This window comes from Mandrillus leucophaeus, unplaced genomic scaffold (genome assembly GCF_000951045.1).
Source record: "Mandrillus leucophaeus isolate KB7577 unplaced genomic scaffold, Mleu.le_1.0 Scaffold549, whole genome shotgun sequence".
NCBI classification, from domain to species: Eukaryota; Metazoa; Chordata; class Mammalia; order Primates; family Cercopithecidae; genus Mandrillus; species Mandrillus leucophaeus.
In genome coordinates, this window is record NW_012105908.1 from 1,185,738 (window position 1) to 1,212,435 (window position 26,698).

General features: G+C 33.4%; 1 protein-coding gene across 4 annotated transcripts in view; it reads left to right on the forward strand.

Annotated features, from left to right (window-relative positions):
• The window catches only part of PDS5B (PDS5 cohesin associated factor B), a 121,657-nt gene extending 95,978 nt beyond the window's left edge, over window positions 1-25,679 (forward strand). Inside the window, exons 24-34 of one of the 4 annotated variants that reach the window (XM_011997814.1) lie at window positions 1,456-1,660; window positions 3,958-4,072; window positions 6,213-6,345; window positions 6,663-6,782; window positions 7,742-7,804; window positions 8,392-8,537; window positions 12,316-12,421; window positions 17,758-18,197; window positions 18,287-18,397; window positions 20,853-20,991; window positions 22,672-25,679. In XM_011997814.1, the coding sequence (XP_011853204.1) occupies window positions 1,456-1,660; window positions 3,958-4,072; window positions 6,213-6,345; window positions 6,663-6,782; window positions 7,742-7,804; window positions 8,392-8,537; window positions 12,316-12,421; window positions 17,758-18,197; window positions 18,287-18,397; window positions 20,853-20,991; window positions 22,672-22,707 (1,614 nt within the window). In that variant the 3' untranslated portion in view covers window positions 22,708-25,679. The remainder of the gene's footprint in view (window positions 1-1,455; window positions 1,661-3,957; window positions 4,073-6,212; window positions 6,346-6,662; window positions 6,783-7,741; window positions 7,805-8,391; window positions 8,538-12,315; window positions 12,422-17,757; window positions 18,198-18,286; window positions 18,398-20,852; window positions 20,992-22,671) is intronic. The other 3 variants (XM_011997815.1, XM_011997816.1, XM_011997817.1) reach the window with 3 other exon arrangements.
• Window positions 25,680-26,698: the final 1,019 nt, after the last annotated feature.

Consider the following 26,698-nt stretch of genomic DNA (forward strand, 5'->3'; position numbering starts at 1 on the left):
TCTAAAAGTAGATGTTTGGTATTTTGATAAACTGAAATTTAAATGAAATGAAAGAAGATATATAAAATAAGGATTTAAAGATAAGAGCAAGATGTTATGACCAAGATTTTTGGGGAAGATAAACAAAGTAAATGATCATTCTGGATGAAGAAATTGTTACAACAGTAAGAAACACACCATACTGTATTTAACTGGTGGAGCATAAGGTGTAATCATGAAGGTCTTTGTAGGTCATATAGAAAAGTTTGAACTTTTCCCTATGCAGTAGTCTCTCCTATCTGTGGTCTAGCTTTTCCAGAGTAAGATATTTTAAGAACAAGGGAGACCACATTCACATAACATTTATTATAGTATATTGTTATACTTGTTCTATCTTATTATTAGTTATTGTTAATTTATTGCTGTGCCTAATTTATAAATTAAACTTTATCATAGGTATATATGTATAGATAAACACATATATAGGATTTGGTGCTATCTTCAGTTTCAGGCATCCACTGTGGGTCTTGGAATGTATCCTTCACTGATAAGGGGAAACTCCTGTCTTTCAGAAAAACTTTTGGTCATCTGTGTGCCAGGTTTTGTGTTAGGCTTAGAGAGGTAAAGGTAATTCTTTTCTTCAAGGAACAAGTACCGATGGGTAAGACAAACATTTAAACCAGTCATTTTAATACTTTATACTAAATGCTGTGCTGGAGATAAGTACTGAATGCTAAGAGCACAGAGGTGAGTGCTGGATACAGAATACACACTGCTTTCTGTCTGATGTATAAGCTGTCTTTAAGGGTAAGTAGGAGTTAGCTAGGAGAGTAGGGGTGGGTAGTTTAGGAGAGGGGAGTAGTATGAGTTAAGCAGGCACATGAATAGTAATCAGCCTGGTTTAAGTATAGAAGTCAAAGTAATTTGGTGTTTCTGAAATGGATTAGTAATTCTTACCTTCAGAGTTGTGCTTTTTAATTCTTTATTAAAAGACAAGATCTTGCTATGTCTGTCTTAGCCTCCTGAGTAGTTGGGACTACAGGTGTCTACCACCGTGCCCAGCTAGAGTTGTGCATTTTAATATGAATAGTTTTTTTCAGTGATAGAACTAAAATGTATAAATTGGACAGTTTTATCTTGCCCAGTAAATGAAAGAGAGACATATAAGATTGTGTTTAAACCTTAATTTTTGTATCTTACTTAAGTTAGGGCAGATTTATATTTACTAGTTTTTTTCTGTTTTAAAGGTATGTTTTTTTTCTAACACATCTAACTGGTACTTATTAAGGTCCAGATGAATAGTGCAGCTTTGAAATGAACTTTAGTCACAACATCTCACTCTTGTGAGCAGTGAAGCAATTATCGTAGATAAACTTGCTACTATTTACTCTTTACTTAAAATAGCAAATTTTATATCTGAAGTCGTTACTCTTTGCTGCCATTTGAATAATATCTGGAATAATTGTGTCTTTACAGGATGAATGCTATCAAGTAAGGCAAGTGTTTGCCCAGAAACTTCACAAAGGCCTTTCCCGTTTACGGCTTCCACTTGAGTATATGGCAATCTGTGCCCTTTGTGCAAAAGATCCTGTAAAGGAGAGAAGAGCTCATGCTAGGCAATGTTTGGTGAAAAATATAAATGTAAGGCGGGAGTATTTGAAGCAGCATGCAGCTGTTAGTGGTAAGCATATAAGAAAATGAAAAGGATACTTTTTCAGCCTACTAGTTTCAGTTTTATAGAATACAACATGATATTACTGTTATTTATTATTTGTAATTGACACTCATTAAGATATTACCATTTTTCGATAACTGCTTTTCATTTAATATAAAGGTCATTTAAAAAATATAAATGCATGGTACTTAAATATCAACCTTTATCTCTTTATGTGAAGGACTAAATGGCCAAGGAAAATAAACAATGACATTAGAGGTACTTTTAACAGAATAGTAAAATTTATACGTTTATATAGATTGTCTAAACATTATCTTATTTTAGTTGAAAAAAAGTACAAGTCTTTGATCTTTGTTGTTTGTTCTCACCTGTAGCTGACATTAATATCAGGTGTTTGCGTGCCTACTTTTCATTTGCTCACTTTACCCCATTGAGGTTAGTTGGTGTGCCTCTTGACTTCTATGATTTGTTTAACAATCAGCATTAAAATCCATCCCGTTATCTCAGTTAGAAATCAGAGGCATTATTCATACCGTTTTTCCCTCCTCTCATCCGTGAGCAAATTCTGTTAACTCTTTCTCCAAATGTCTTGAACATTTATCTTCTACTCTCCTACCTTGCTATATTTTCACTTGGATTGTTGTATACATCGCCTCCCTGTAGTAATTGTTCCTGTGCCTCTGACCCACTGCCTGCTGTATCACATTGTTATCAAAATTATCCTTCTAAAACGGGTTAGATCACATCAGTCCCTTACTTGAAATTTCTGTTGATTCTCTGTTGCTCGTGGGATAAAGTTGAAACACCTTATCATAGCCCTTTATAGTTTGCTCTCAGCCTGAGTTTCAAGCTTTCTTTCTGCTCCCTATTATGAACTCTGTGTTTCATTTACTTTCGATTACTTGAAATTTGTGTAACAGTCTTTTTTCTCTGTTGTTAACTCTATCTGGAAATCGCCTCCCATTTCCAGACAAACAGTGAACAAAACCAAGGAACATGGTTGACACCTTTTGAATGCTTCAAAATAGAGTTTTGTGGCTACCACATCACTGTGACCCTCTTTCTTTTTCTTCCTTCCTTACGTTGGAAAATGTGAGAGTTCTGCAATCACAGCCCACCTCTGCCATTTACTGGTCGTATTTTGGCAGATTACTTAATCATTCGTGCCCTAGTTTCCTTATTTGCAAAATTGATATAATTATACTGATTGCTTATGGTTGTTATGAGAATTAAAAAATTACATGCAGTGCCTGGCATAATATATGGCCCAAAGAAGTGCTCAGTATGTTAGCCATTCTTCTTTTGGTGCACCTTTCACATTGAAGTGTAGCTTCCGTCTCTGATTATGCTTTAGTGTGAGCTCTTTACCTAGTCTTACTCATCTTTATATTTTTAGATTCTAATATAGGCCTGGAACATAGTAAACACTGAATAAATATTTGATAGAATTTAATTTTAATTTCACCAGATTTTAAACTGTGTTACTTTTTTCTTTCCACATTGGCCTTGAAATGAATGATGTTACATACAAACTATTCTCTGTAGATTTAGCAATAGAAATAAAGGAAATTTGATGCTTTGTTGACACATATACACGAGGTTAAAACATCTAATTTATATTTTTATTTGGAAAATAGGAAATATAAATAAATGGAAATTATCCAGAATATGAGTCCCAGTCTGTGTGTACCCTTTATTAAACCAATTAGGTTTACCATTCTGACCTCTCTAACAGAATGTGCTTATCTCAGCCAACATACAAAAATAATTGAATTTAAACTAAATAGCTGTTGAAACTCTTAAGTCTGTTCCTTTATTCTCTTCTTCTGTTACAAGTAGTGTCAGCCTCTTGTTGTTCCATACTGACTCTGAAAAATACTAGATGTTACTCATTTTGCTCAGCAGCTTAAAGAGAGTGTTAAACATAGGGTCACTTCTAATAGGAAAAATAGATGTTTTGTCTCTCACTCTTGAATATAGTTTGTTTGGGTCACTTTTTCCTTACGTATTTTAAAATTGAAATATTTGTTTCTGTAGCCTCAGCCCGTGATTTATTTAGTAGGCCGTTTCAGTATTGAACATGGTAGATGAATGAATAGACTGTTTATCGTGTACCTCAACACAGGGTATTTCAATATATTTTTCTTCAAGTCATTGTGGTAAACTGTTGGGATGCAGAAAATATAGTACGAAAGAAAGAGTGTGTAAGATTTGGTTTTCTAACCTGGATATTTTTGTGTTTTTTTTTTTTGTTTTTTTCTTTTTCTTTTTCTTTTTTCTTTTCTTTTTTTTTTCTTTTTCAGAAAAATTATTGTCTCTTCTACCAGAATATGTTGTTCCATATACAATTCACCTTTTGGCACATGACCCAGATTATGTCAAAGTACAGGATATTGAACAACTTAAAGATGTTAAAGAGTAAGACTTTTTCCATCCCATTTTCATATTTTCTGAAAGTTATTTTTTTCTCCTTAATGCTGATAATTGGATCTCAATTGTAATTAGTTTATTGATGTATTTCATTTATTAGGCGTTTAAGGTTCTTTATTTGCTCTCTTGTCTTTCTTTTTTCATACCATCTCTTTATATTACATTTTTAATGTAGTTTCCCAAAACTTAATCATAATTATTATAGTTATGTTTCTTTACCAGTCTGGTGTTCCTTTTCTATTGAAGTAATTCATTAAAATTTCCATTCCATTTCTTATCTTTTCCTTCTTCCTTCTGAAACTGTGTAGATTTTCATGTGAGGTCAGTTAATAATCTCTCTTTTATTCATGTAGTAAGCACATTTTTCTGTGCAATAACTATCTTCCTCTGTAGAAAGAGAATGGTCTGATTTAACAATGGGCCAGATTCATAACTGGGGAACTACTTCCACTTATTACTTAATTGGTAATTCTCTAACTAGAGTTTAAAATATTTGTAATTCTTTCAAAGATTATTGCTTGAAGACTGAAAACACTGTACGTGCCTAGATGGGGAATAGGAATATAATGATATTTAGAGAAGTCTTTTTAAGACCAGCATAATTCTTTAAATAAGCTCGAGACCCTAGTCCTCTTTCAGTTACAATAAAAGATTACCATTGGGATTTTTAATCAACTAATTTATGATGCCTTTAGTTTCCTGTTATGTTAAAATAATTCTTAATGTCTTAATGTATGGAAATATTTCATAGTTAAATAATTTGAGAAGCTTCAGGAGAATAAAATCAAATTACTGATAAATTCTCATGGCAAAGGAAAAAATGCCCTTTTTTCCCACTGCAGTTTTCTTTTTTAAAAAATAAGAAATTAGGTTGGCTGGTCATGGTGGCTCATGCGTGTAAACAGGTCTCAGCACTTTGGGAGGCTGAGGTGGGTGGATCAGCTGAGGTCAGGAGTTCCAGAACAGCCTGGGCAGCATGGCAAAACCCCATCTCTACTAAAAATACAACAAAATTAGCCAGATGTGGTGGTGCATGCCTGTAGTCCCAGCTACTTGGGAGGCTGAGGCAGGAGAACTACTTGAACCTGGGCAGTGGAAGTTGGCAGTGAGCCAAGATCGTGCCACTGCACTCCAGCCTAAGCAACAGAGTGAGACTCCGTCTCTATTTAAAAAAAAAAAAAAAAATTAGTTCTATCAAAATTAGTTCTATGTTAGAGTGATTAAAACTGTTGAAAACATCTAGCCACCTCTTTCTGAGAACACTGGGTTTTTAAAAATAAATAAAACATCCTTTGGAATTTACTAGACATTTACGGTTGTATTTCTAAGTTGCCTCAGTGTAGCCATGTGTGATCTCCGTTCTATCAGGGAGCCGCTTCAGAAGAACTTATCCTATACCTAAGTTCCCAAAGGTTATTTTTTTCTGTTCTAGTATAATACCTTGCTTCACATTTCTCTCTTCCTTTTCCCATTACTTTTCTCCTCTATGTATCAACTATAACTTTGTTCCTTTCTCTCTGTATAATACATAGGCAAAACACTTTTCATTTTTTATTGAATGGAGTTTTATGTAATTAACTTTAAAACTGAGCTACTGAAGCTTTCTTTTAATTTTTCCCTTTTTAAGCAAAGACGATGCTTATAGTTGTCTATTGTGACTTGTTCTCTCTATTAATGAGTATTCTTAACTGTTTTTATATTTAATAAGGCAGTTATATTCTCTTGAAGAGTTCCCATCAGGACTGTAGTCAGTCTTGAGTATCTGAGGCCTCACTTGATCCATGGCCCCACTATTCCTTTGACAGTCTTTAACTCCCTGCCATAGCTGAGGGTTAAGATGACTTCATCCTTTCTGCCATTTATGTTTCCTCTTTAACCTGCCTCCTTGGAAATCTAGTGAGATTTTAAGAAGGGATCTTACAAGCTCATGTCTGCATTGTTGACCTGTTTATATGTTTGTGTGACATATTCTTTTTTCTTGCTGATTTGTAACTGTTTCTTTCTTTTTTCTTCCTGGAGTTATATAATCTAGGTTTGTTACATTTATATTTAGAATTACTGTATCTATATTTAACAAAGGATTATTTTCTTCTATATTTTTTTTTCCTTTTTTTTTTTTCTTTTTTAGATGTCTTTGGTTTGTTCTGGAAATATTAATGGCTAAAAATGAAAATAACAGTCATGCATTTATCAGAAAGATGGTAGAAAATATTAAACAAACAAAAGATGCCCAAGGACCAGATGATGCAAAAATGAATGAAGTATGTAATTCTTTGTAAATAATTATGGTTCCATATTGATTTAAAAATTTAGGTGTAAGGTATGAAACTTTTGTAGTATTTATAGACAGCATCAAATAATTTTTTCTATTAGTAATTAGAATTACTGACATGCAATTAGCAGTAATTTTATTACAAGTAAATGAGCAAAACCAGTAGTGTAAACTAAAATGCTTACACAGACTATTGCTTTCATTAGTTTACTGTTCAGACTGGATTCATGTTCTGATATTATTGGTAGTTTACAGAGTCTAGATTGCCAGCTTAAGTATCTGTTTTTTAAAAATATACTGTTGCAGAAACTGTATACCGTGTGTGATGTTGCCATGAATATCATCATGTCAAAGAGTACTACATACAGTTTGGAATCTCCTAAAGACCCAGTACTACCAGCTCGTTTCTTCACTCAACCTGACAAGGTAGTTGCTTTACAATTTGTGTAAGTTGAAATAAAATGTATTCTGAGCGCTGGGTTGTAGGAAGATAGGAAGCATCATGGAAAGATTGCTATGAGTCTTAAGAATGTGATTTAAGATCAGAACCAGAATATGAGTCAAACTGGAGGACACACATAAGGTTCAGATATTAGGATGATCTGGTGTTTATGTTCAGTTTTAAGGCAGTCTTAGAGCACAGGCAGAAATGTGATCAAAGCATGTGAATTTGTGAATTAATGGCCATTGTTCAAAATGGGAAGGAGAGTGCTGATAGAGATACAGTCTGAAGTTAAAGCCCTTTATTGGGATTTGTAATTGGTATGAGGAAACAAACAGAGAACGGACACTGGAACATGCCTAAGACCCTGGGAATACTACAAGAGTGTTACCAAACCACTCTCCAAAAAACTTGAGTGTGATATGAGATGTAAAAAGTATTTCCCACAATCCCTCTTACTCCCTCATAATTTATTTAATTCCTCATAATTTAGCTGAACATATTGAGTAACAGAGTATGGAAATGACCACTATCCTCTTTTTGCTTTTAAAGCAAAGTGCCAGTTAAGACCTTACCAGGGTATAGAGATTTGAAACAGCCCTATAGGAGTGCTTAGTAGCTAAAAGGGCTGTCACGTTGAGGTGAGCAGAGTAATAGATGTATATGTGATCTTTCTCCTGAAGGGTGTTATTAAAGAAGCATGTGTTTTCTGATGCACTCTGAGAGCTCTAACATGTTAGAGCTCAAATATGTTTTGTTAATATTAGAGTTGGCATGAGGTTGGTTTAAGCTTATGACAGTAGTTAAAATCAGTGACTGAAATTTTGTGTTTCATATGATAATTTAGTTTAAATAAAAAAACTGCTGTTTGCTTTGTTGGCTTTTGAACCACCTCGTAGATAGTGGTTTAATATTCACTGACTTCTTTTTCTCTTGGTTGTAGAATTTCAGTAACACCAAAAATTATCTGCCTCCTGAAATGAAATCATTTTTCACTCCTGGAAAAGTATGTTTTGAGAATCATTTTAATTTTTATGTGGCAGCTTATTTTAGTGTGATTATTGGCAAAATTGTGTTATATTGTATTGCTTCAAAAATTTGTATTTTCAAGCTAGAAAAATATAAGTATTAACTGTCTTCCATTTACTAGTAAGAAATAATTATATTTACTAAATATATGCAAGCTGAAATACACAGACTTACTTTTTAGCTTGTAATTAAGTCCCAGGAGACCTGATTCTTAGACTTCTTAGATTAATATCAAGATAAAAAATCTTTAAAAAAGCATATTCTTATGTCTTTCCATGGCAAGGGTCTAATTATCTATATTCATTGTTGATTATTTATTTCATTTGTTCTCACTTTTTATGTAAGCCATTTTCTCCAAATAACTAAGAAATTCAACTGTTATGCTGTCTGTATAGTTTTTAATTTGTTCAAGTAATATTTAGTTTATACTTATTTTGCTTAAGGATAGACACATTTTTCATGATTTGTAAGTAAATACCTTGACAGAGATGTTATTTATGGTTTTTTACATGTAACTTTCTTTTGGCTTTAATCAAATAAAAAGATGTGCATTTCTCATTTCAGCCTAAAACAACCAATGTTCTAGGAGCTGTTAACAAGCCGCTTTCATCAGCAGGCAAACAATCTCAGACCAAATCATCACGAATGGAAACTGTAAGCAATGCAAGCAGCAGCTCAAATCCAAGCTCTCCTGGAAGAATAAAGGGGAGGTAAGTGCAGAAGAAATGCCACAATTTACATTTAAGGATTCCAGCAAGGCTATGAGATCTGAAATAATATAATCCAAAATGTTTAATATCAGTAAATGGAAAGTAATGTATTACTTACTTTTTCCATTTAACATTGGTAGTCACAAGTTCATGCTTACTTGCTTTCTCATTTTGGATGGGTGCTCCATCTTAGCCTTTCATTGTTTAGTTTGTTGGGGGTAATCTGTGTTAGTACACATAAACTAGTTTCCAACCTCAGTGTGTAGCAGTTCTAAAACTGTTACATTATGGTGTATCATACAATGGGATACATAGTCATTAAACATGATGAGGTCTGAGTTAGTATGGAAGAGTTTCCACAATACATTATTGAGTGAAAAAGGCAAAGTATATAAAACAGCATTATGGAATCTTTAAGTATTGAAAGCAGATTTATGTTCACATTTGTTTTTATATGCATAGAAATTTTTTTGAAGAGTATACAAAATCTTAACAGTGTTTATGTTAACCTAGTATAGAAGGGAGGCTATTTTATACTTTTTGGTATCATTTGAATATCTTTGTTTAGTACCATGTACATGTATAAACCTTTTTGTTTGTTTTAAAAGTGTGTTTTTGCTTTTTGGGTTTTTAAAATTCAACTTTTATTTTAGATACGTTGGGTACATGTGCAGGTTTGTTACATGGGTATATTGCATCCAGGTAGTGAGTATAGTACCCAATAGGTAGTTTTTCAGCCCATATCCTCCTTTCTCCAGCTCCCCCAGTAGTCTGCATCGTCTATTGTTCCATGTGTATGCCCATGTGTGCTCGATGTTCCCTCCCATTTATAAGCGAGAACATGTAGTATTTGGTTTGCTGTTCTGTGTTAATTTGCTCAGGACTATGGCCTCCTTGCTGTGAAGTACATGATTTCATCCTTTTTTATGGCTGTGTAGTATTCCATGGTATATATGAACTTCATTTTCTTTATCCAGTTCATTATTGATGGGCATCTAGGTTGATTCCATATCTTTGATATTGTGAATAGTGCTGCGTTAAACAGATGAGTGCATGTTCCTTTCTGTTATAACGATCTATTTGCATTTGGATATACAACCAGTAATAGGATTGCTAGATCAAATGGTAGTTCTGTTTTAGGTTCTTTGAGGAAGCTCCAAACTGTTTTCCACAGTGGCTGAACTAATTCACATTCCCACCAACAACGTATAAGTGTTCTATTTTCTCTTCTGCCTCACCAGCATCTGTTGTTTTTTAACTTTTTAGTAATAGCCATTCTGACTGATGTGAGATGGTATCTCATTGTAGTTTTGATTTGCATTTCTCTGATGATTAGTGATGATGAGCATTTTTTTATGGTTGGCCATTTGTCTTCTTTTGAGAAGTGTCTCTTCATGTCCTTTGCTCATTAAAAAATGTTTTAAAAATGATTCTTGTTTTGAGAAAAATAAAAGGAAAATTAATTCATCCTTTCACTAGTTTTAGCATAAGTGCTTAGGGCACCATTCGTTAGCACAGAGCATTGTATAGGGCTAACCTGCCACTATTTATTGATTTTTGCCAAGTTATTATTAAAAGACTATACTGTATTTTTCATTGTTGATAACCAATCAGTAAAGAAGGTAGGTGACATTCTAAAAATCTTACCACCACATTTCTTACAGTGAATAAATTTTTGAATGATATGTAGTATGATAGAAATGAAAGAAATTGCATTTATAGCTTTTGTTTGTTCTAGATTCCTGTATTAATGCATGTTAGTGGCTGATACCTAAGTGACCGTTTAGTTATATCAGTTGGACATTTTCTACCAAGTGGCCTCATATTTAACATGACCAGAAACATTTCCATCAACTCATTTTCTAAATTACTGGTTTTTCTCCTTGAATTCCTCGTTATAATCAAAGATGATCTAATTCACTTAGTCATCTAGGCAAAAAGCCTCAAAATTGTGTTTGACTCTTCCCACCTCTATATTTGTTCAGTTGCTAAGTTTTACTAACTTTTTTCTAAGCAATGTTTTGTACTTCTCTTTTTACTGTCATCATTTAGTTCATTTTCTTTCTTTAATTATTGTTGTATTTGACTAGTTTACTTCCTTATTCCTCTCAACTGTGTATGTTGTATCACTGCTAGATAATCCTTTAAAAATACTGCTGTTGTGATGTTATTTCATTGCTCAGAGATCTTAATTGACTTCCCTTGTTTACTTTCAAGATGAGTATAATTTCACCCTCTCCTTATCATCCATTTGTTAACACAAAAGTGTCGTAATTTATATTTTTTCAATATAGTTTTCTTTAAACTTTCTTTCAACTTGTGACCAATCTGTTTTGTTATTTTTTTTCTTCCAAATTCCATCTGTTTAGTGGGACTGTTTCCAGGGGAATGAAGTAGGTATATTTGAGAAAGCTGTTTGGTTGGAGAGTAGGAATGAGGGAAAAATTATGAGAGGAAGTTAAGAGGTAGCCTGATTATGTTTGGACTTTGTGAACCACGGTAAGGAATCTGGATTTGATTTTAAGTGCAACTGAAAGGGTTGCCAGGGAGTCTAGCAATCTAATTTGTGTGTTTTTTTTTTTTTAAATTGCCTTGATGATTTGTGCAGAATGTACTATAGAGGAGCTAGAATTGAGGTAGAAAAACCAGTCAGGAGTCAGCGAATCATAATCTATGGCAGGGATGAAGAGGGAAGAAGATGGTAAATAGTCAAATTTCAGATTTTTTTTTTTTAAAGAGTAGTCAAGTGCAGTAGTGAGAAGGGAGGAGTGAGTTAAAACAAGGAGTTTGATGTGTAACTAACTATGAACAATCAGTTGAGAATAACTCACTACCTTTAGACCACTCTAAGATTTATTTAGATGTTAGATGCAGATGATCTTTCTGATGGATTGGATGTGAACAGCTAGGGAAAGGGAGGATTTAAGGGTGTATCCTGGGCTTTTTACCTGAATAACTGGAAAGATGGTGGTACCATTTACTGAGATACAGAAGCCTTGAGGAAGAACAGGCTCTGTTTGTATGTGTGTGTTTTGGGGAAGTGGGAATAAGAAGAGTGTTCAAATGACTGTTTAGGTTACATTAAAGATCAGGTGCCTATTAGAGTTTCAAGTGAAGTGTTGAGTAGACAATTGGATATGTGAGTTTAGAACTCAGTGCAGCTGGACCAGAGATTGAGATTTAGGGTTCAACAACGTATAAATAGTTTTAAAAACTAGATAAAGATGAGACCACCCAGGACAGAAGCCTGGACCTTTATATGAATGCCTACTCTATGCTTGGCGCTGATTTAAGTGCTTGGCATACATTGGTAAGTAAAATTGATTGACAAAAGAGTCATGCTTATATTCTAGCAGAGGAAGGTAGTCAGTAAGTAATAGATGTAATAATTATGGTGTGTTAGAGGGTGTTAAATGCTACAGAGAGAAGAAAAAATAGAATAGGGTAAGGAACTGGGGCAGGTTGCAGTGTGTAGACCAAGCTAACCTGCCAACAAGAAAAGTTTTAATTGGTTCTATGATCTGACCCCAAAATAGAATTTAGGTTTTAAAAACAAAAAACTAGATTTAAATTTTTGATTTTTTAAATTTCTTCACTATATTGAATTAAATGAGCTTCATTGCTTGTTGAGTTAGTATCAAATATGGTAGAATAAAAGTGGTTCATTTTTGAAAAGAATGAAATTTTTTCCCATGAATCTGTAAAGCTATACTAGGAACAGAAAAAGCTTTTAAGGTTATTTGATTGTAATAACAATTACAAATATCTGTATTAAAAGGCTTGATAGTTCTGAAATGGATCACAGTGAAAATGAAGATTACACAATGTCTTCACCTTTGCCGGGGAAAAAAAGTGACAAACGAGACGACTCTGATCTTGTAAGGGTGAGATATTTGCATTGATTTTATAATAATATTAATAATAATTTTACTTAGTAAATAGTAATGTTTACACTGAAACCAGTTAACATGACTATCAAATTTATATTTTCATTTTATTTTAGTGGCTTTAATCACAAACCTGAGTTTATAATTATCCTCTATGTAATTTAAGTATATAGAATCTGTGCTCCTTATGAATGTGATGAGTAATCTCAATTGTTCAGGTTTTTGGTATTAGACTTGCCAGTTGCATACTCAACTGCTTGGTTTTTGTATTGTTTTGTTTTCCTCATTTGCTTGGGGTTTTGTTGGTGGTGGTGGTGGTGTTAACATAGGATATTTAGACTTAGCCTTAGAGAAGGGGAATGGAATGAGGATCCTTAAAGGTTCTTTTGTTTAATTTATTTCTTGAGCTTTTTACTAATTGAGCTGCTATTAAAGGTAGAAAATGCTATAGTTTTCAAGTTCTTGTTCAGTTTTTAAATCTTAATAGAAATAATAAAATGATAACTTGTATGATAGTTGTGTTATTTTACGACAAATTTGCTGAATTTTTAGTATAGACACAAAATACAGTTATGTCTTCTAACACAACTCTGGACTTAACTGGGTTTGTTTTGACTTTACAGTTCAGCTTCAGATCATTTTCTTAATAACTGATTAGGCTATCAGAATCAATTTTCTTATCTGTATGTAAATTATGGATACTTAGCTGGTAAACTTTATCAGAGTAAGTGACTTAGCCCAAATGAATTGTTGCTGCTGTTTCATTGTTACAACTTTTGATTATGGTTATCATAATAATAAAAGTTAAAATGTTCGAATCTACTTGATTAATAGAGGTGAGACGTTATCCAAAAAATAATTACTTTTGCTTTCTCTAAAATATTACTGTCCATCTTGTCTTCTACTGGTCCAACATTACACATGCCAAGAAGTTTATTTTCATGTTTCTCCAGTAACTTATTTTGGCAGAGTGTTTTTCTATTTAGAAAGAATTATTCTTTTTTTTTTTGAGATGCAGTCTCACTTTGTCGCCCAGGCTGGAGTGCAGTGGCGCGATCTGGGCTCACTGCAACCTCCGCCTCCTGGGTTCAGGTGATTCTCTTTCCTCGGCCTCCTGGGTAACTGGGACCACAGTTGTGTGCCAGCATGCATGGCCAATTTTTGTATTTTTAAAGGCGGGCTTTCACCATGTTGGCCAGGCTGGTCGCAAACACCTGACATCAGGTGATCCACCCGCCTTGGCCTCCCAAAGTGCTGGGATTACAGGCTTGAGCCACACCACCCGGCCGAGAAAGAATTATCTAAAATTTTACTGAATTCTCACTATATTTACTGTAAGTTATGATGTTTTTTGGTGCTTTAAAAATTTCACATGAGCAAAATTAAGAATTGATCATTTAGTTTGAAAAGAGTCTTGTTATCTGGATTTACAGAAGAAAATCCTTGAATTGGACAAGGTATTATGTCTTCTTAGTTCTCACTTAGTGCAGAAATTCCTTTATTAGTGATGAGAGCTGGTCACCATGTTGAGAATGCTTTAAGCAGAGAGCTCATGATGTATTTCATTTGTTGGAAAAGTCAACTAGGCCACTCATACCCACACCTATAGTGTACTATACTTATACCCTTAGTGTTCCCATCCCCTAAAAGTTGGGAAACATGGTTTTTATTAATTCTTAATATTCTGTTACCCTATAAATTTTATGTATACTTTTACCTTTTGGGATAGTACAGAGCAAAGTCTACTCTATTTTTCATAGAACAGTTTTGAATTTTTGAGCTCTTGAGATCTATTAGTATGATTGCAGTGGAGGCCTTTTGCTATTTGTTGTGGCATGGATAATGTGTAACGTTAGGTCCAGTTTTAGAGGTGCTAGGAGAATCTTATTAATAAGCTAGTTTTGACTGAAGTGCCCTCAGATGAGCATTATGAGACACAAATTGAATTTAAAGACCAGTGGATTATAATCAAAGAGCATGGTCTCATTTGCTTGTTACCAGCTTCACATTGAAATTTTATGGCAAAGGAATTATTTTCCATATACGTTTGTATTTAAATATTTAGCTTTATAAATAACATATTTTCCCTATCTTTTGCTTCTAACCTCAATTTTGTACTCCCTCTGTTCTTAAAACAGTCAATGCAAAATGAAAAAGAAATGAGAAGTAGTGGTGCTTTAGGAAACTAGCTTAGTATTCTCAAGAAAGTAGACATTGGGTTTTCTTTTTACCACCAACCTTTTCCAAAGCATAAAGGAAATCATCTTCCTTTTTAGATCTGTGGACATCAAAAAGAATTGTAGCAATTAAAATAAGAAGTAACATTTTAAATTTAGTTCTGATTTAACATTTCTTTTACCTTCTCATCTTTGAGTAGCAGTTAATTTTTAATTTGTGCACAAAACTCTAAGTAAAAAAAACAAAGTAAATCCAGTCATGTATAGATCTTCCCGTCTCCTTAGAATATAAGGATAGCTTAATGTTACCAAATCTTTTAATATAATAATATATTAAATAAACCAAAGGGAAAACCAAAAACAAATAATTTCAGATCATGCCTAGAGGACATAAATAAAACTTAAAATCCGTTCTTGACAAATACGAACTTTTAGTAAACTAGTACCAGAAGGATACATCTTTAATGTACTAAAAATTTTGTCTATTTTAAATCAGTAGTCAATGCCATTCTTTCTAAAGGCAAAATACTTGAAGCATTCTTTTTAAAAATCAGAAACAAAACAACCTGCTGTCACCACTGTTTTTTAGAATTGCTCTAGAATGTTTGACGAATTGTTAGTTTTGTAATCTTAGAGAAATCAAACAATTGAAAATCTATCCTTACCTGTGTATATATTTTTGTTTGTAACCAACATTACTCTGATAATTTTGCTTTGTATCAGATGTACATTTAGGGGAAAAGGGATTATTTTCTTTATCACAAGAACCACTGCAACAACAAACTTTGATTGATTGATTGATTGACAGATTCATAGATTTAAATATAACCTTAAAAAGAAATAGGGAGTACCTACATGTAGAAAATCTCAAAACTGAGATAGGGAGGACCTATATGTAGAAAATCTCAAAACTGGAAGACTTGAAGAGAGAGAAGATAGGCCATGTTCCTGTTTAGGAAATAGGAGTAAAAAAGGATGACAGTTTTTTCCAAGTGAATATATAATTGTAAAATTCCAGCATAATTTTGTTTCAAGTCTATGTGGAGGAATAAATAGATATAAAAGGAGGAGAAATATAGGTAGGTTCAGCCCTACCAGACACATAATTATACTTAGTAAAATACTGTGCTTCTGTTATGATAGCCCATAAATATTCTTGTTCAAAACATACAAAATAAAGGAAGCACTACAAATCATTGATTCTGAAATGGTAGAATGTGTCTTTGGGAGTGGAGAATCCAGTTTAGAATCTCACCTCACATTCTATTCTAAAACAATATACAATAGTGTCTTAGTCAGCTCAAGCTGCCATTATAAAATACCACAGACTGGGTAGCTTAAACAACAGAAATGTATTTTCTTACAGTTCTGGAGGCTGGAAGTACAAGATCAAGGTGCCAGCAGATTTGGTTCCCGATGAGGGCTGTCTTACTGGGTTACAGATGCCACTTTCTCCTGTGTCCTCACATGAGAAGTGTGGGGCGGGGGAAAGAAGAAAGGCACCCAAGCTCACTCACTGGTATTTCTTCTTCTAAGGACACTAATCTCATCTTGCGGGTCCCACCTCATGACCTCATCTCAACCAAATACTCCCAAAGGCCCTGTCTCCAAATAGGGTCACATTGGGATTAGAACTTCAACATACTTTTTTTTTTTTTTTTTTTTTTTGTTATGGGGGTCACAATTCAGTCCAAAGCAAATAAGAAATAACACTTAAAGGCCAGGTGCAGTGATGCCTGTAATGCCAGCACTTTGGGAGGCTGAGGCAGGTGGATCACTTCGGGTTAAGAGTTTGAGACCAGCCTGGCCAGCACAGCGAAACGCCATCTCTGCTAAAAATACAAAAATTAACTGCGCATGGTGGCACATGCCCTCTAGTCCCAGCTACTCAGGAGGCTGAGGCAGGAGAATCGCTTGATCCTGGGAGGCAGAGGTTGCAGTGAGCCGAAATTGCCCCACTGCACTCCAGCCTGGGTGACAGAGTGAGTCTCCATCTCAAAAAAAGAAAAAAAGAAAAAAGAAAAGCCGGGCATGGAGGCGGATACCTGTAGTCCCAGCTACTTGGGAGGAGGCTGAGACAGGAGAATGGCGTGAACCTGGAAGGTGGAACTTGCAGTGAGCAAAGATCACGCCATCGCACTCCAACCTGGGCAACAGAGCAAGACTTCGTCTCAAAAATAAAATAATAATAATAATAATAAAGAAATAACACTTAAAAGTAAGCATAGAGGCATACACAAAAGCATAGAAGAATATAGAGAAAACCCACTAACACCCCAGTAATCAAAGTTGGCAAAGGACACAATACCAAGGATGTAATTATGCAGTTCACACACAGGAAACTCAATTTAAAGTTAGAAAAAGTTACAGATAATTTGATAGTTTTTGTTGTTTTCTTTTCAGTGATGTTTGAAAATATAAATTGCTGCAGATTTTTGGAAATTGTAAGTGTTCATACATACAAATTATTGTTGGGTCTTTGGAGAATTTCTTCAGCCTTCATGCTGGTTCACATATAGATTCTCTGAATATAGACTAGGATTTTATTTTAAATGTGAAAGCCATTGGTTTTTTGTTGTTTCTGTTGTTAGTTAAACCTAGAAAGAAGCAGTATCTGTAATTCAGAAGTGTTTCCAAAATTTATAATAAATGATGAATATGTTTACCTTTTATATCTTGCAACCTCCATTTGTAAAATAATGCTTCTTTTATGATGTTGTAAGCATGTCATATAGTTAATATTTTATGTCTTACGCACTGTGTGGTAAAATTAGAATTACTTAAATTGACTATCAAAACAGATACTTTAGTATAGTTGTCATTTAGGACCAAGCACTGAATTTATAATGCTCTTTTTAATGAGATAGCTCTTCACTAAAATTTATAATATGATAAGATACTGATCTTGAGAGGTTTCCTTTGAAGACACTCCAACTTAAAAGTAAGAGTGAAAATGTACCCTTTTACCTCAGGTAAGTTTTTCAAATTAAAAACTATAATAAAAGCAAATAAATACAGTTCTGGTGTATTTAAGAGCTGTATATTTTAGGTACATGTTTGGGACAACAGTAGATAACATTTTTTTGTTTCTTTCCTCAAAATATGTATACTCACAATTTCATAACGATAAATTGTGAATTTTTTTTTTTCCTCTAGTCTGAATTGGAGAAGCCTAGAGGCAGGAAAAAAACACCCGTCACAGAACAGGAGGAGAAATTAGGTATGGATGACTTGACTAAGTTGGTACAGGAACAGAAACCTAAAGGCAGTCAGCGAGGTCGGAAAAGAGGCCATACGGCTTCAGAATCTGATGAACAGCAGTGGCCTGAGGAAAAGAGGCTCAAAGAAGATATATTAGAAAATGAAGATGAACAGAATAGTCCACCAAAAAAGGGTAAGAGAGGCCGACCACCAAAACCTCTTGGTGGAAGTACGCCAAAAGAAGAGCCAACATTGAAAACTTCTAAAAAAGGAAGCAAAAAAAAATCTGGACTTCCAGCACCAGAGGAGGAGGAAGAAGAAGAAAGACAAAGTGGAAATACAGAACAGAAGTCCAAAAGCAAACAGCACCGAGTGTCAAGGAGAGCACAGCAGAGGTAAGCATGTGTAACTCTAAACTGCATCTATTTCATTACTATATTATAAATCATAATTTGATGCTATCCACATTTGGGTCTTCCCAAAGCAGAGCAGAATCTCCTGAATCTAGTGCAATTGAATCCACACAATCCACACCACAGAAAGGACGAGGAAGACCATCAAAAACGCCATCACCATCACAACCAAAAAAAAATGTGTAAGTTGTGAATATTAAATTTCAAACCAATTTCAAATTATTTTGAAAAAGTTCCTAAATTTGTAAACATACATATTGCTATATTTAAATTCCATATATTTAGCCCCATTACACTAGGTAAGATGAAATTTTTATAAACTTACCTGAGTGACTGATATCTCAATAAACTATCTTGTACATTTTTACAGGTGTAGGCAAATCTTTATAAGTGGATACCAAATAGCATATTATTTCCTATACAGACTTTATGATATCTAAGGAAATGATAAGATATTTTTAAATAATCACCACACATTGACCAGGTTGCCTCGTCATTCCACAAAACCATTTTTTTTAATGTTTCTCATTAGCACCTTTTCTTTTAAATGAAAGAAAACAGGTCTATGCTTCTGTTTTTATTCTTTGAACTTGTAGTAGGAAAGTAACAGGTACTATTTTTTAAAAATTATATCCATACAAATTATCACGTTGGTCTCAAGTGTTTGATATCTTGGTTTTGTTTGTTTTCTAATCCAGTTCGTGTATCTACATCAACATGTATATAGTTTTAGATGTTCACACAAACACATTTATAAGAGAGGTATAGTAACAGTGTGTACCCCAAATTTTAGTGTCATAAGAATATCAGTGCTATAATTTGTAGATTTTACAGTATTTTTTCTCCTCAGTTATGTGAGTGGAAATAAAGTAGCATGTCTTCTATTAGTCGGAAATTTAGCACACTTTTTCTGAGAGCAATCCCACCCATACATAATTACATCAGTGGCTTGACTTTTCAGAGTTGCCAACATACTGTCGTTAAATACTCAATTATCTTAGAGATTTTCCTATTCCTGTGTATTCCACAGGAAGAGGAAAAGTTGCCTGGGTGTCTAGCCAGTACTTCATGCCATCTTCCATGTAATTTTTCTATCAGGTTAAAAGTAAAGGTAAGTACATTTTTTGTGGCAGCTTTATAAATGTGTTTGGATTCAGCCAAAGGAAATCAGTATTTCTAAACAAAGGATTCTTAAGGAATTCTTTATTTAATAAAATTCACATGAATGATGTAACAAGGAAATAACAAACCTCATAATTTTAGTTTGTTTATATTAGGACATCATGAAATTCAGGGTTTAAATGATTATTGTGCTCTCCTAAAATTACACAAGTCCTGTGAATATTCTAAACCAAATAAGTATTTCTGTAAAAAAAAAATTGATACAGAAAAAGATTCTGTAGTGTGTCTTGGAAGCCTATCTTCCTTTCACTGGGAAGCTGTTTCTAGAGCTAGATATAACATAATAACGTATGTTAGGATTTGTTTCTTTTTCTTGTTCTGACATCAATGAAATTGAAAAAGATTGTCATTATGTTTCATGTAATTTCTATAGTTTCATTAATCCCGAAAAACCAAACCAAGTAGAAAAATTGTTTGGTTTGAGCATGAGTTAAAAAATGCACATTTTGGATTGCTTATAGAAGTGATAAGTTATGTTCCTAATTTTAAAAAGTAAATATTTATCAAGAGGGATCCATTTGATTAGATGGTTCTGTTACATATTTTTTGATGCCTCCTGTGTTTCAGAGAGTACTAGGTGCTAGGGACACAAAACAGACATGGTTCTTGTTTTCATGGGTTCGTGGTTCTTGTCTTCTACCATCTAATGGAGTGAGGAAGCTTTTTCTTTAAAAGTAACAATGAGTTGATATCTTGAGAATAGTAGGGGCTAGACAGGCAGAGAACAGGTGGCAAGAACACTGTATTTGAAGTTTCTGAAGTGAGAAAAATCTTGGCAAAATCAGAAAGCTAAAGGAAGGCAAGGGTTTGCTGAATTGTAGTTGTGGGGAGTTGGGGAGCAGAAAGAGATGAGAACGAACAGGTAGGCATGGACCATCTACTGTTCCTTGTATACTGTGTTAAGGAGGTTTACAAATTATTCTCAGCTCAGTGGGAAGCTCTGTAGTGGCAGTGACATCATCTGTCTTGTACTTTTAAAAGATAACTTTGTAAAGAGATAAGACAAGAGATGGGAATGGTTTGAGTTAGGTGGTAGCAATGAAGATGTGGAGAGAAGTGAATGAATTTGAGATCTCTGTAAGAATCTGTAAGGCCAAAGACTGGTACACTATATTCAAAGCAAAATCCCTTTCTGCTTAGAGCAGCTCAGTAGACATAGATGCCTTTTACTGCATTAGGAAAGATGAAAGGAAAAGACTTTGAGTTATGTTTTGAATTCCTTTATTGTATGTTTTCAGTCACTTTTTTTGTTGTTACTTGGTAGATAATTTGTAAGATTCTGTGATTAAATGCTAGTGTAGGATTCAGAATATTAAAGAAATGTTCTTGTCTCATAAAGTAATTGAGGGTAAACATGATATGACAATTGATGAAATACTTGAAGCATTTCTTCTAATGAGGTAATCTACTGAAAGATTGGAACGTTCATTGTATTTTACATGTGTTTTACTCTAGCCGTGTAGGACGCTCCAAACAAGCAGCTACTAAGGAAAATGATTCAAGTGAAGAAGTAGATGTGTTTCAGGGTAGCTCTCCTGTCAATGATGATATTCCACAGGAAGAAACAGAGGAGGAGGAAGTTTCTACAGTAAATGTATGTGTTCAAAGTTTCTTTGAGTGGTGTGGTATATAAAAACAGTAAATGTTTGGTTAGATCATTTAGTACTTGTCTAATTCTAAGTATTTATATATTTTTCTTCATTAGTTTATAGCATCGTTTCATCTACCAGGTTGGATAATGGAGAACATCTCTTATGGAAACCCGAAACTAAGCAAATAGGTGTAGCTTAGTGAGAATGTAAATGTCAAGTCTGAACTGAATGTATAGCATTCTAATATTGACACTTTAAGCGTTTAAGTTGTACCTTGATTTTAGGGCACTGATACGCATTAAGTATACTACTGTTTATATTTTACAACTGTCTGTTTGGTATTTCTATTTGGGTTTCATAATAGAAATTAGAAGTTAGTTACACAGAATAAAATCAGCCTTTGGAATTGAAGTTTGAGCTGAATGAGAATTCATAAAATTGGTAATACATACTTATTTTGCAAAGTAGGGATGTGTTACTTCCTGACTTTTTTGTTTTTGTTTTTGAGACAGTCTCACTCTGTGGCCCAGGCTGGAGTGCAGTGGCACACGATTTGGGCTCACTGCAACCTCCGCCTCCCAGATTCAAGCAATTCTCCTGCCTCAGCCTCCAAAGTAGTTGAGATTACAGGCCAGTGCTACCATGCCTGACTAGTTTTTGTATTTTTGGTGGAGACAGAATTTTACCATGTTGGTCAGACTGGTCTCGAACTCCTGACCTCAAGTGATCTGCCTGCCTCGGCCTCCAAAGTGCTGGGATTACAGGCATGAGCTGCTGCACCCAGCACTTCTTGACTTTCAAAGTAATAAATAAATAACTTTACCGGTTAATACAACTCAGATATTTCTTTTATGAAAAAATATAATACATTTAAGTAGAAGCTCTTCTCCCATCTTTGTTTGAGAAACCCAAGTTCTGTAATCAAGTCTCAGAATTGGTCTCTACTGTTCTGTCATATTTAATGGAATCAGAACTCCTATCTGTACCAGGATTCATGTTTGTGAATAAGTGAGTTAAGTACACAGGAAAATATGCTTAATTGTGGTCTCAAATTAATTTGGCTTGTTTCTTAAAGGGTTTTGGGGGGACATCAAAGTAAGGAAGGCTGAAGAGTCAGTAACGATTTATGTCTTCACCAGAGAAAACTACATAGTAAATTAAAACCCTTTTTTATATTCCTATTGTTAATATTGACATTTTTTGAACTAAAGTTTTATGCTTTCATTAGTGCCTGCCAGTAAATGATAATATGTTTGAATTTTAGGTTATTTTACTGTATTGATAATTGTTAAGATTCAAACTCAGTAACTACTTTCCCAGAAAGATAATGTAAGTTCATAAATGTGAAATGTTTTCATTTACCACAGGAAACATAAGTAGAAAGATGATTAATCTGTTTGAGTTATTTTTCTTTCTGTAGACATTGACTTCTGTGATAGAAAAGTAAAATAGTTTTTTTCTTTTGCTGTTCTGGGAAAGTCTGTGAGCATGTAAGGGTTCAAATATTATAGAGGTCTGAATATGTGATGCCAGGGCAGAAAGTAAGGATAAAAAAGTTTCAGGGAAAGGAAAGCAAAGAAAATTAGGAACAAACGAGAATAAAGATTGGTTAAAAATGATTACTGCATATCTTATGCACATATACCCATTTTAATTAAGCATCTGGTGACTTTTCTTTTAAGGTACGGCGGCGAAGTGCTAAAAGGGAACGACGATGAACAAATGTAATTAATAACTTTCTCTGTGAAAGCTTTGGAAAAATCTTTTTTTTTTTTTTTGGTCAAACTTGAGGCTGAATAAAGCCTTTGATGCACAAAATGGGACTGCTGAAGAGTGGACAGTTGGACCTTACTTTGGTGACCCCATACAATTTGTGGTCACATGCTTTAGCCATACGCATGATAACCTTGACTATGGAGTCTTGTGAAAGTGTAATGTGCGATGGCTGTGTAGACATAAAGAAGAAACTTGTAAATATCTTTTTTCTTTTTTTAATGTTTCTGACTTCTGAAGTGCTTGTATAGCTTTTATCTGCGGCTTTAAACTGACAGTACCCAACTGTTTATTGGATCTATTGATTTGAAAAGAATTTGTTAGGATAGATCTTAAGCAGTAATCTGTCAGTGTTTGTATTTGTATTCTCTGCAATTTTACTGTGAAAAAAATTTTTTTCAACAATTGGTGTCATTTTCTTGATGTCACTATTTGTTGGAGAGTTAAATGGTCTCTTCCCCTTGTGTATCTTACCTAGTGTTTACTCCTGGGCACCCTTAATCTTCAGAGGTGCTAAATTGTTTGCCATTACACCGGAACGATGCCTCTGATAGGAGGACAACCATGCAAATTGTGAAATAGTCCTGAAGTTCTTGGATGACTGTACACCTCAGTATTGATTGGTCCCAGAATTTTCTGGCCTTTCATGGCAATGAAAATTTTAAGAAGAAAGATTTAAAGTATTTTAATTTTAAAGAGTGTGTTATAAAATAATGTACTGAATTCTTTATCCCATTTTATCATCCTTTCAGTTTTTATTAATCTACTGTATCAATAAAATTCTGTAATTTGAATGAGTTTTTAATAGTCTAGAATGTTATTGTGTATAGATATTTCCTCTTGAACATTATGTTCAAAAAATGCAAATTACACTATAATATAAAACCTGATATATACACATTAGAAAAATTCCAGTTCTCCATAACAGTGTAAAGTTAATCAGAAAGAAAAAATTTTATTGATGCAGTGTGTCTTTATAAAGCTGTTCTTGAAAGCCAAGTGTTTTGTATTTTATAGTGAGTTGCATGTTTATGAAAAAAAGTGCTGAAAATGGGATGTGCTCTTTTCTGTAAATTCATATTTAGCCATAGTCTATGATAGATTGCCCCATAACATAGTTTTTCATCAAGAGTTTATTATTGTACTTTATTTTGGAGCCAAAAAATTGATTCTGGGGGGTGGGGCAGGGTAGAAGTGGTATATCCAACTATATCAGCTACTGTAGTTGTCACAGTCTTGTGAACTTTGAATGAAATTCCACTTTGTCCAGATTGGGAGAAGTGGAAATTTATTTGGATTTAGAGCAGGTCTTTTTTTTCCTTCATTGTAATCTGCAAAATACAGAAATAAATTACTTAAGGCGGTATCCTTTGTACAGTTGTATAAACTGTATTTTGAACCAAAACATGTAGGTTACTACTTAATGCTGACCTAAATTCATTTTAGTATTTTAGGTGCTGTTATGTTTTTTCATGGTTAACACCAGAGGAAAATAAAAATCATATTCTAACTTATTAAATTTATCACATTGAATAGTGGAACATTTTCATATGATACACCATTATGTTTAAGGTATATTTCCAAGATTGGTTATAATAGATGGGGCATATAATAAAGAAGCTACTATTTTGGAAAATGACATTTTACTATTTGCCAATGTATACTGCAGTTGATATGATTATTTTTCTTTTAAAGATTTGTTCGTGTTTATGAAACAGCCATTTATTTTTTAAAAAGTGTTTTGAATTGTGTCTTAGTCTCTCCATATTTAACTATTCTTCATTTACAACAATACTGACACCAGTAATTATGAGAGGCTGTCATATATCAAAAGCAGCTCAGGTTGGATTAAGATAACATTGGTTTTGAAATGGTTCCTTAGCTTGGTTTTCCCAAACACATAATTTCTGTTTCAGCAGTACAAAGGCATGTTTTAAAATCTATAACATAAAGAATAAGGAATAGCTTTGTATTTTTGTCATTGATTAAATTGCACCGGAAATGTTTATGGAAATATATCATTAAGAACATTTTATAAAACATACGAAAAAATGATTGTGAAGGATTTTTATTTGCATGATCATAGTTAACCAAATTTCGTTGCACATTTTTGTAATGCTGTACAGCAGTTCACAAAAAAATGTTCATTGTAGATTTTGTTATGTTCAATGCCAATGAGTCTGTAATTTTACAACCTGTCTGTTCTTTTTTTGGGTGGATTACGATGTAAATTTTTCTTTTTCTTTTTTTTTTGGTAGAGAAATAGGTGCAATAATCACAGTTTTGATGTCTCGAGTCTCCATCCTAGGGGATTATCTTACGTTTAAACTTAACATTTCATGTATTAACATTTCATGTACTAACATTTATAGAAGCCACATACTTTACAATAAAATTAAGTGTGTATTAAACATTAATTGCTAACAATTGTTAGCAGACTATTCAGTGATAATGTTCGTTTAGAAAATATGTACTGTATAACATTAAGAAAATATTTAACTCCCTGTAACAAGCTCCATTATGAAAATCTTATTCCTCAGTGAGGTGTTCTTGCTGCACTCTGTAGCAAATTTGTTTAATCCACATTATAATAAAATGTCTTGCTGCAGTGCAACAGGAAGCTTTTTCAGTGATCTCCACTGTATATGTAAATTACAAATGTGGCTGTAAAACTTATTCCAGGTATTAAAGGTTAAATTACTTTCTATATCTTCTTATAACTTGTAAGTTTGATTTTTAAGATTTTATTTTGTCCACTTGTAAGAATGTCAGGAATTTAAGAATTTGTTTAAATTAGGCATATCTCTGCCACCACATAGTATTATGTCACCATAATGAACAATTGATATTTAAATACATAACCAATTTTCAGACACATTTTTAGATTTCTGTGAAGTTGAATAAACATGAAAGCTAATGTGAGTGTATTATTTTGTTTATGTAAATCAACATATATATTTAAATACTAAATGGAGAAAGGCACATTTGATGATTTTTAATTTTGGAGCCTTTGTTTCATGAAGTGGTAACATGTCTCAGTAACTTTTTCCAAACCTTTTGTTTAAACTTCTCATGCAAAATGTTGGCGGACAGAGGTTTTTTAAGTATTAAGTTAAATAATTGCGTAACTGAACCAAATAAATGTATAATATAAACTTTAAAAATAAGTACTAAATAAATAAGTTGCCAGTCGCAGTTTTATTAATTCATTTGGCAAACATTTATTAAGTGCCTACTATGTGCCAGGCACTCAAAAATTTTACTCAGTTTTGCGGAGGATAAAGTGTGATCAAGATAGAATAAGTCCCTGCTTTTGTGGTACTTTCATTATATTAGAGGTGGGTGAATAAGCAAAAAAAAAGAAAAAAAATTAATATATAATGTCAGGTTGTGAACAATGCAGTGAAAAAAAGGAAAAGCAGGATAGAAAGTACTAATGATAGATGGAGAAGTTATTTTATATACTTTGAAACATACAGTTTAGGATTGTTATATGTTCATGATGAAGTGATACGGTTTGTAATTTAAAATGTCACTTGGTATCTTTATGAATATTTTTAATCTACTTTGCTTGATATTAATGTAGCCATATCAGTTTTGTTTTAGCTATTGTTTGCATGATAAAATTTTTCCTTTTATTTTCAACATATTTATGTTCTCATGGTTAAAATGTGTATCATGTAAACATATTATACTTGGATTTTGTTCTTTCATCTGAGAGTCTTTGTTCTTTAATAGTGTTTAAGCTCTAGTGTAGTTACTTATATAGTTGATTTTAAATCTACCATTTTGCTATTTATTTTCTTTTATGCCAGTCTCTCCTTTATTTTCTCCTTTCCTGCCTTTTTCTGGCTCAGTTAAGTGCTTTTTATTATTCTATCTCTTCCATTAGCTTTTTAGTTAAACCTGATTGTGTTATTTTAGAATTACAGTTTT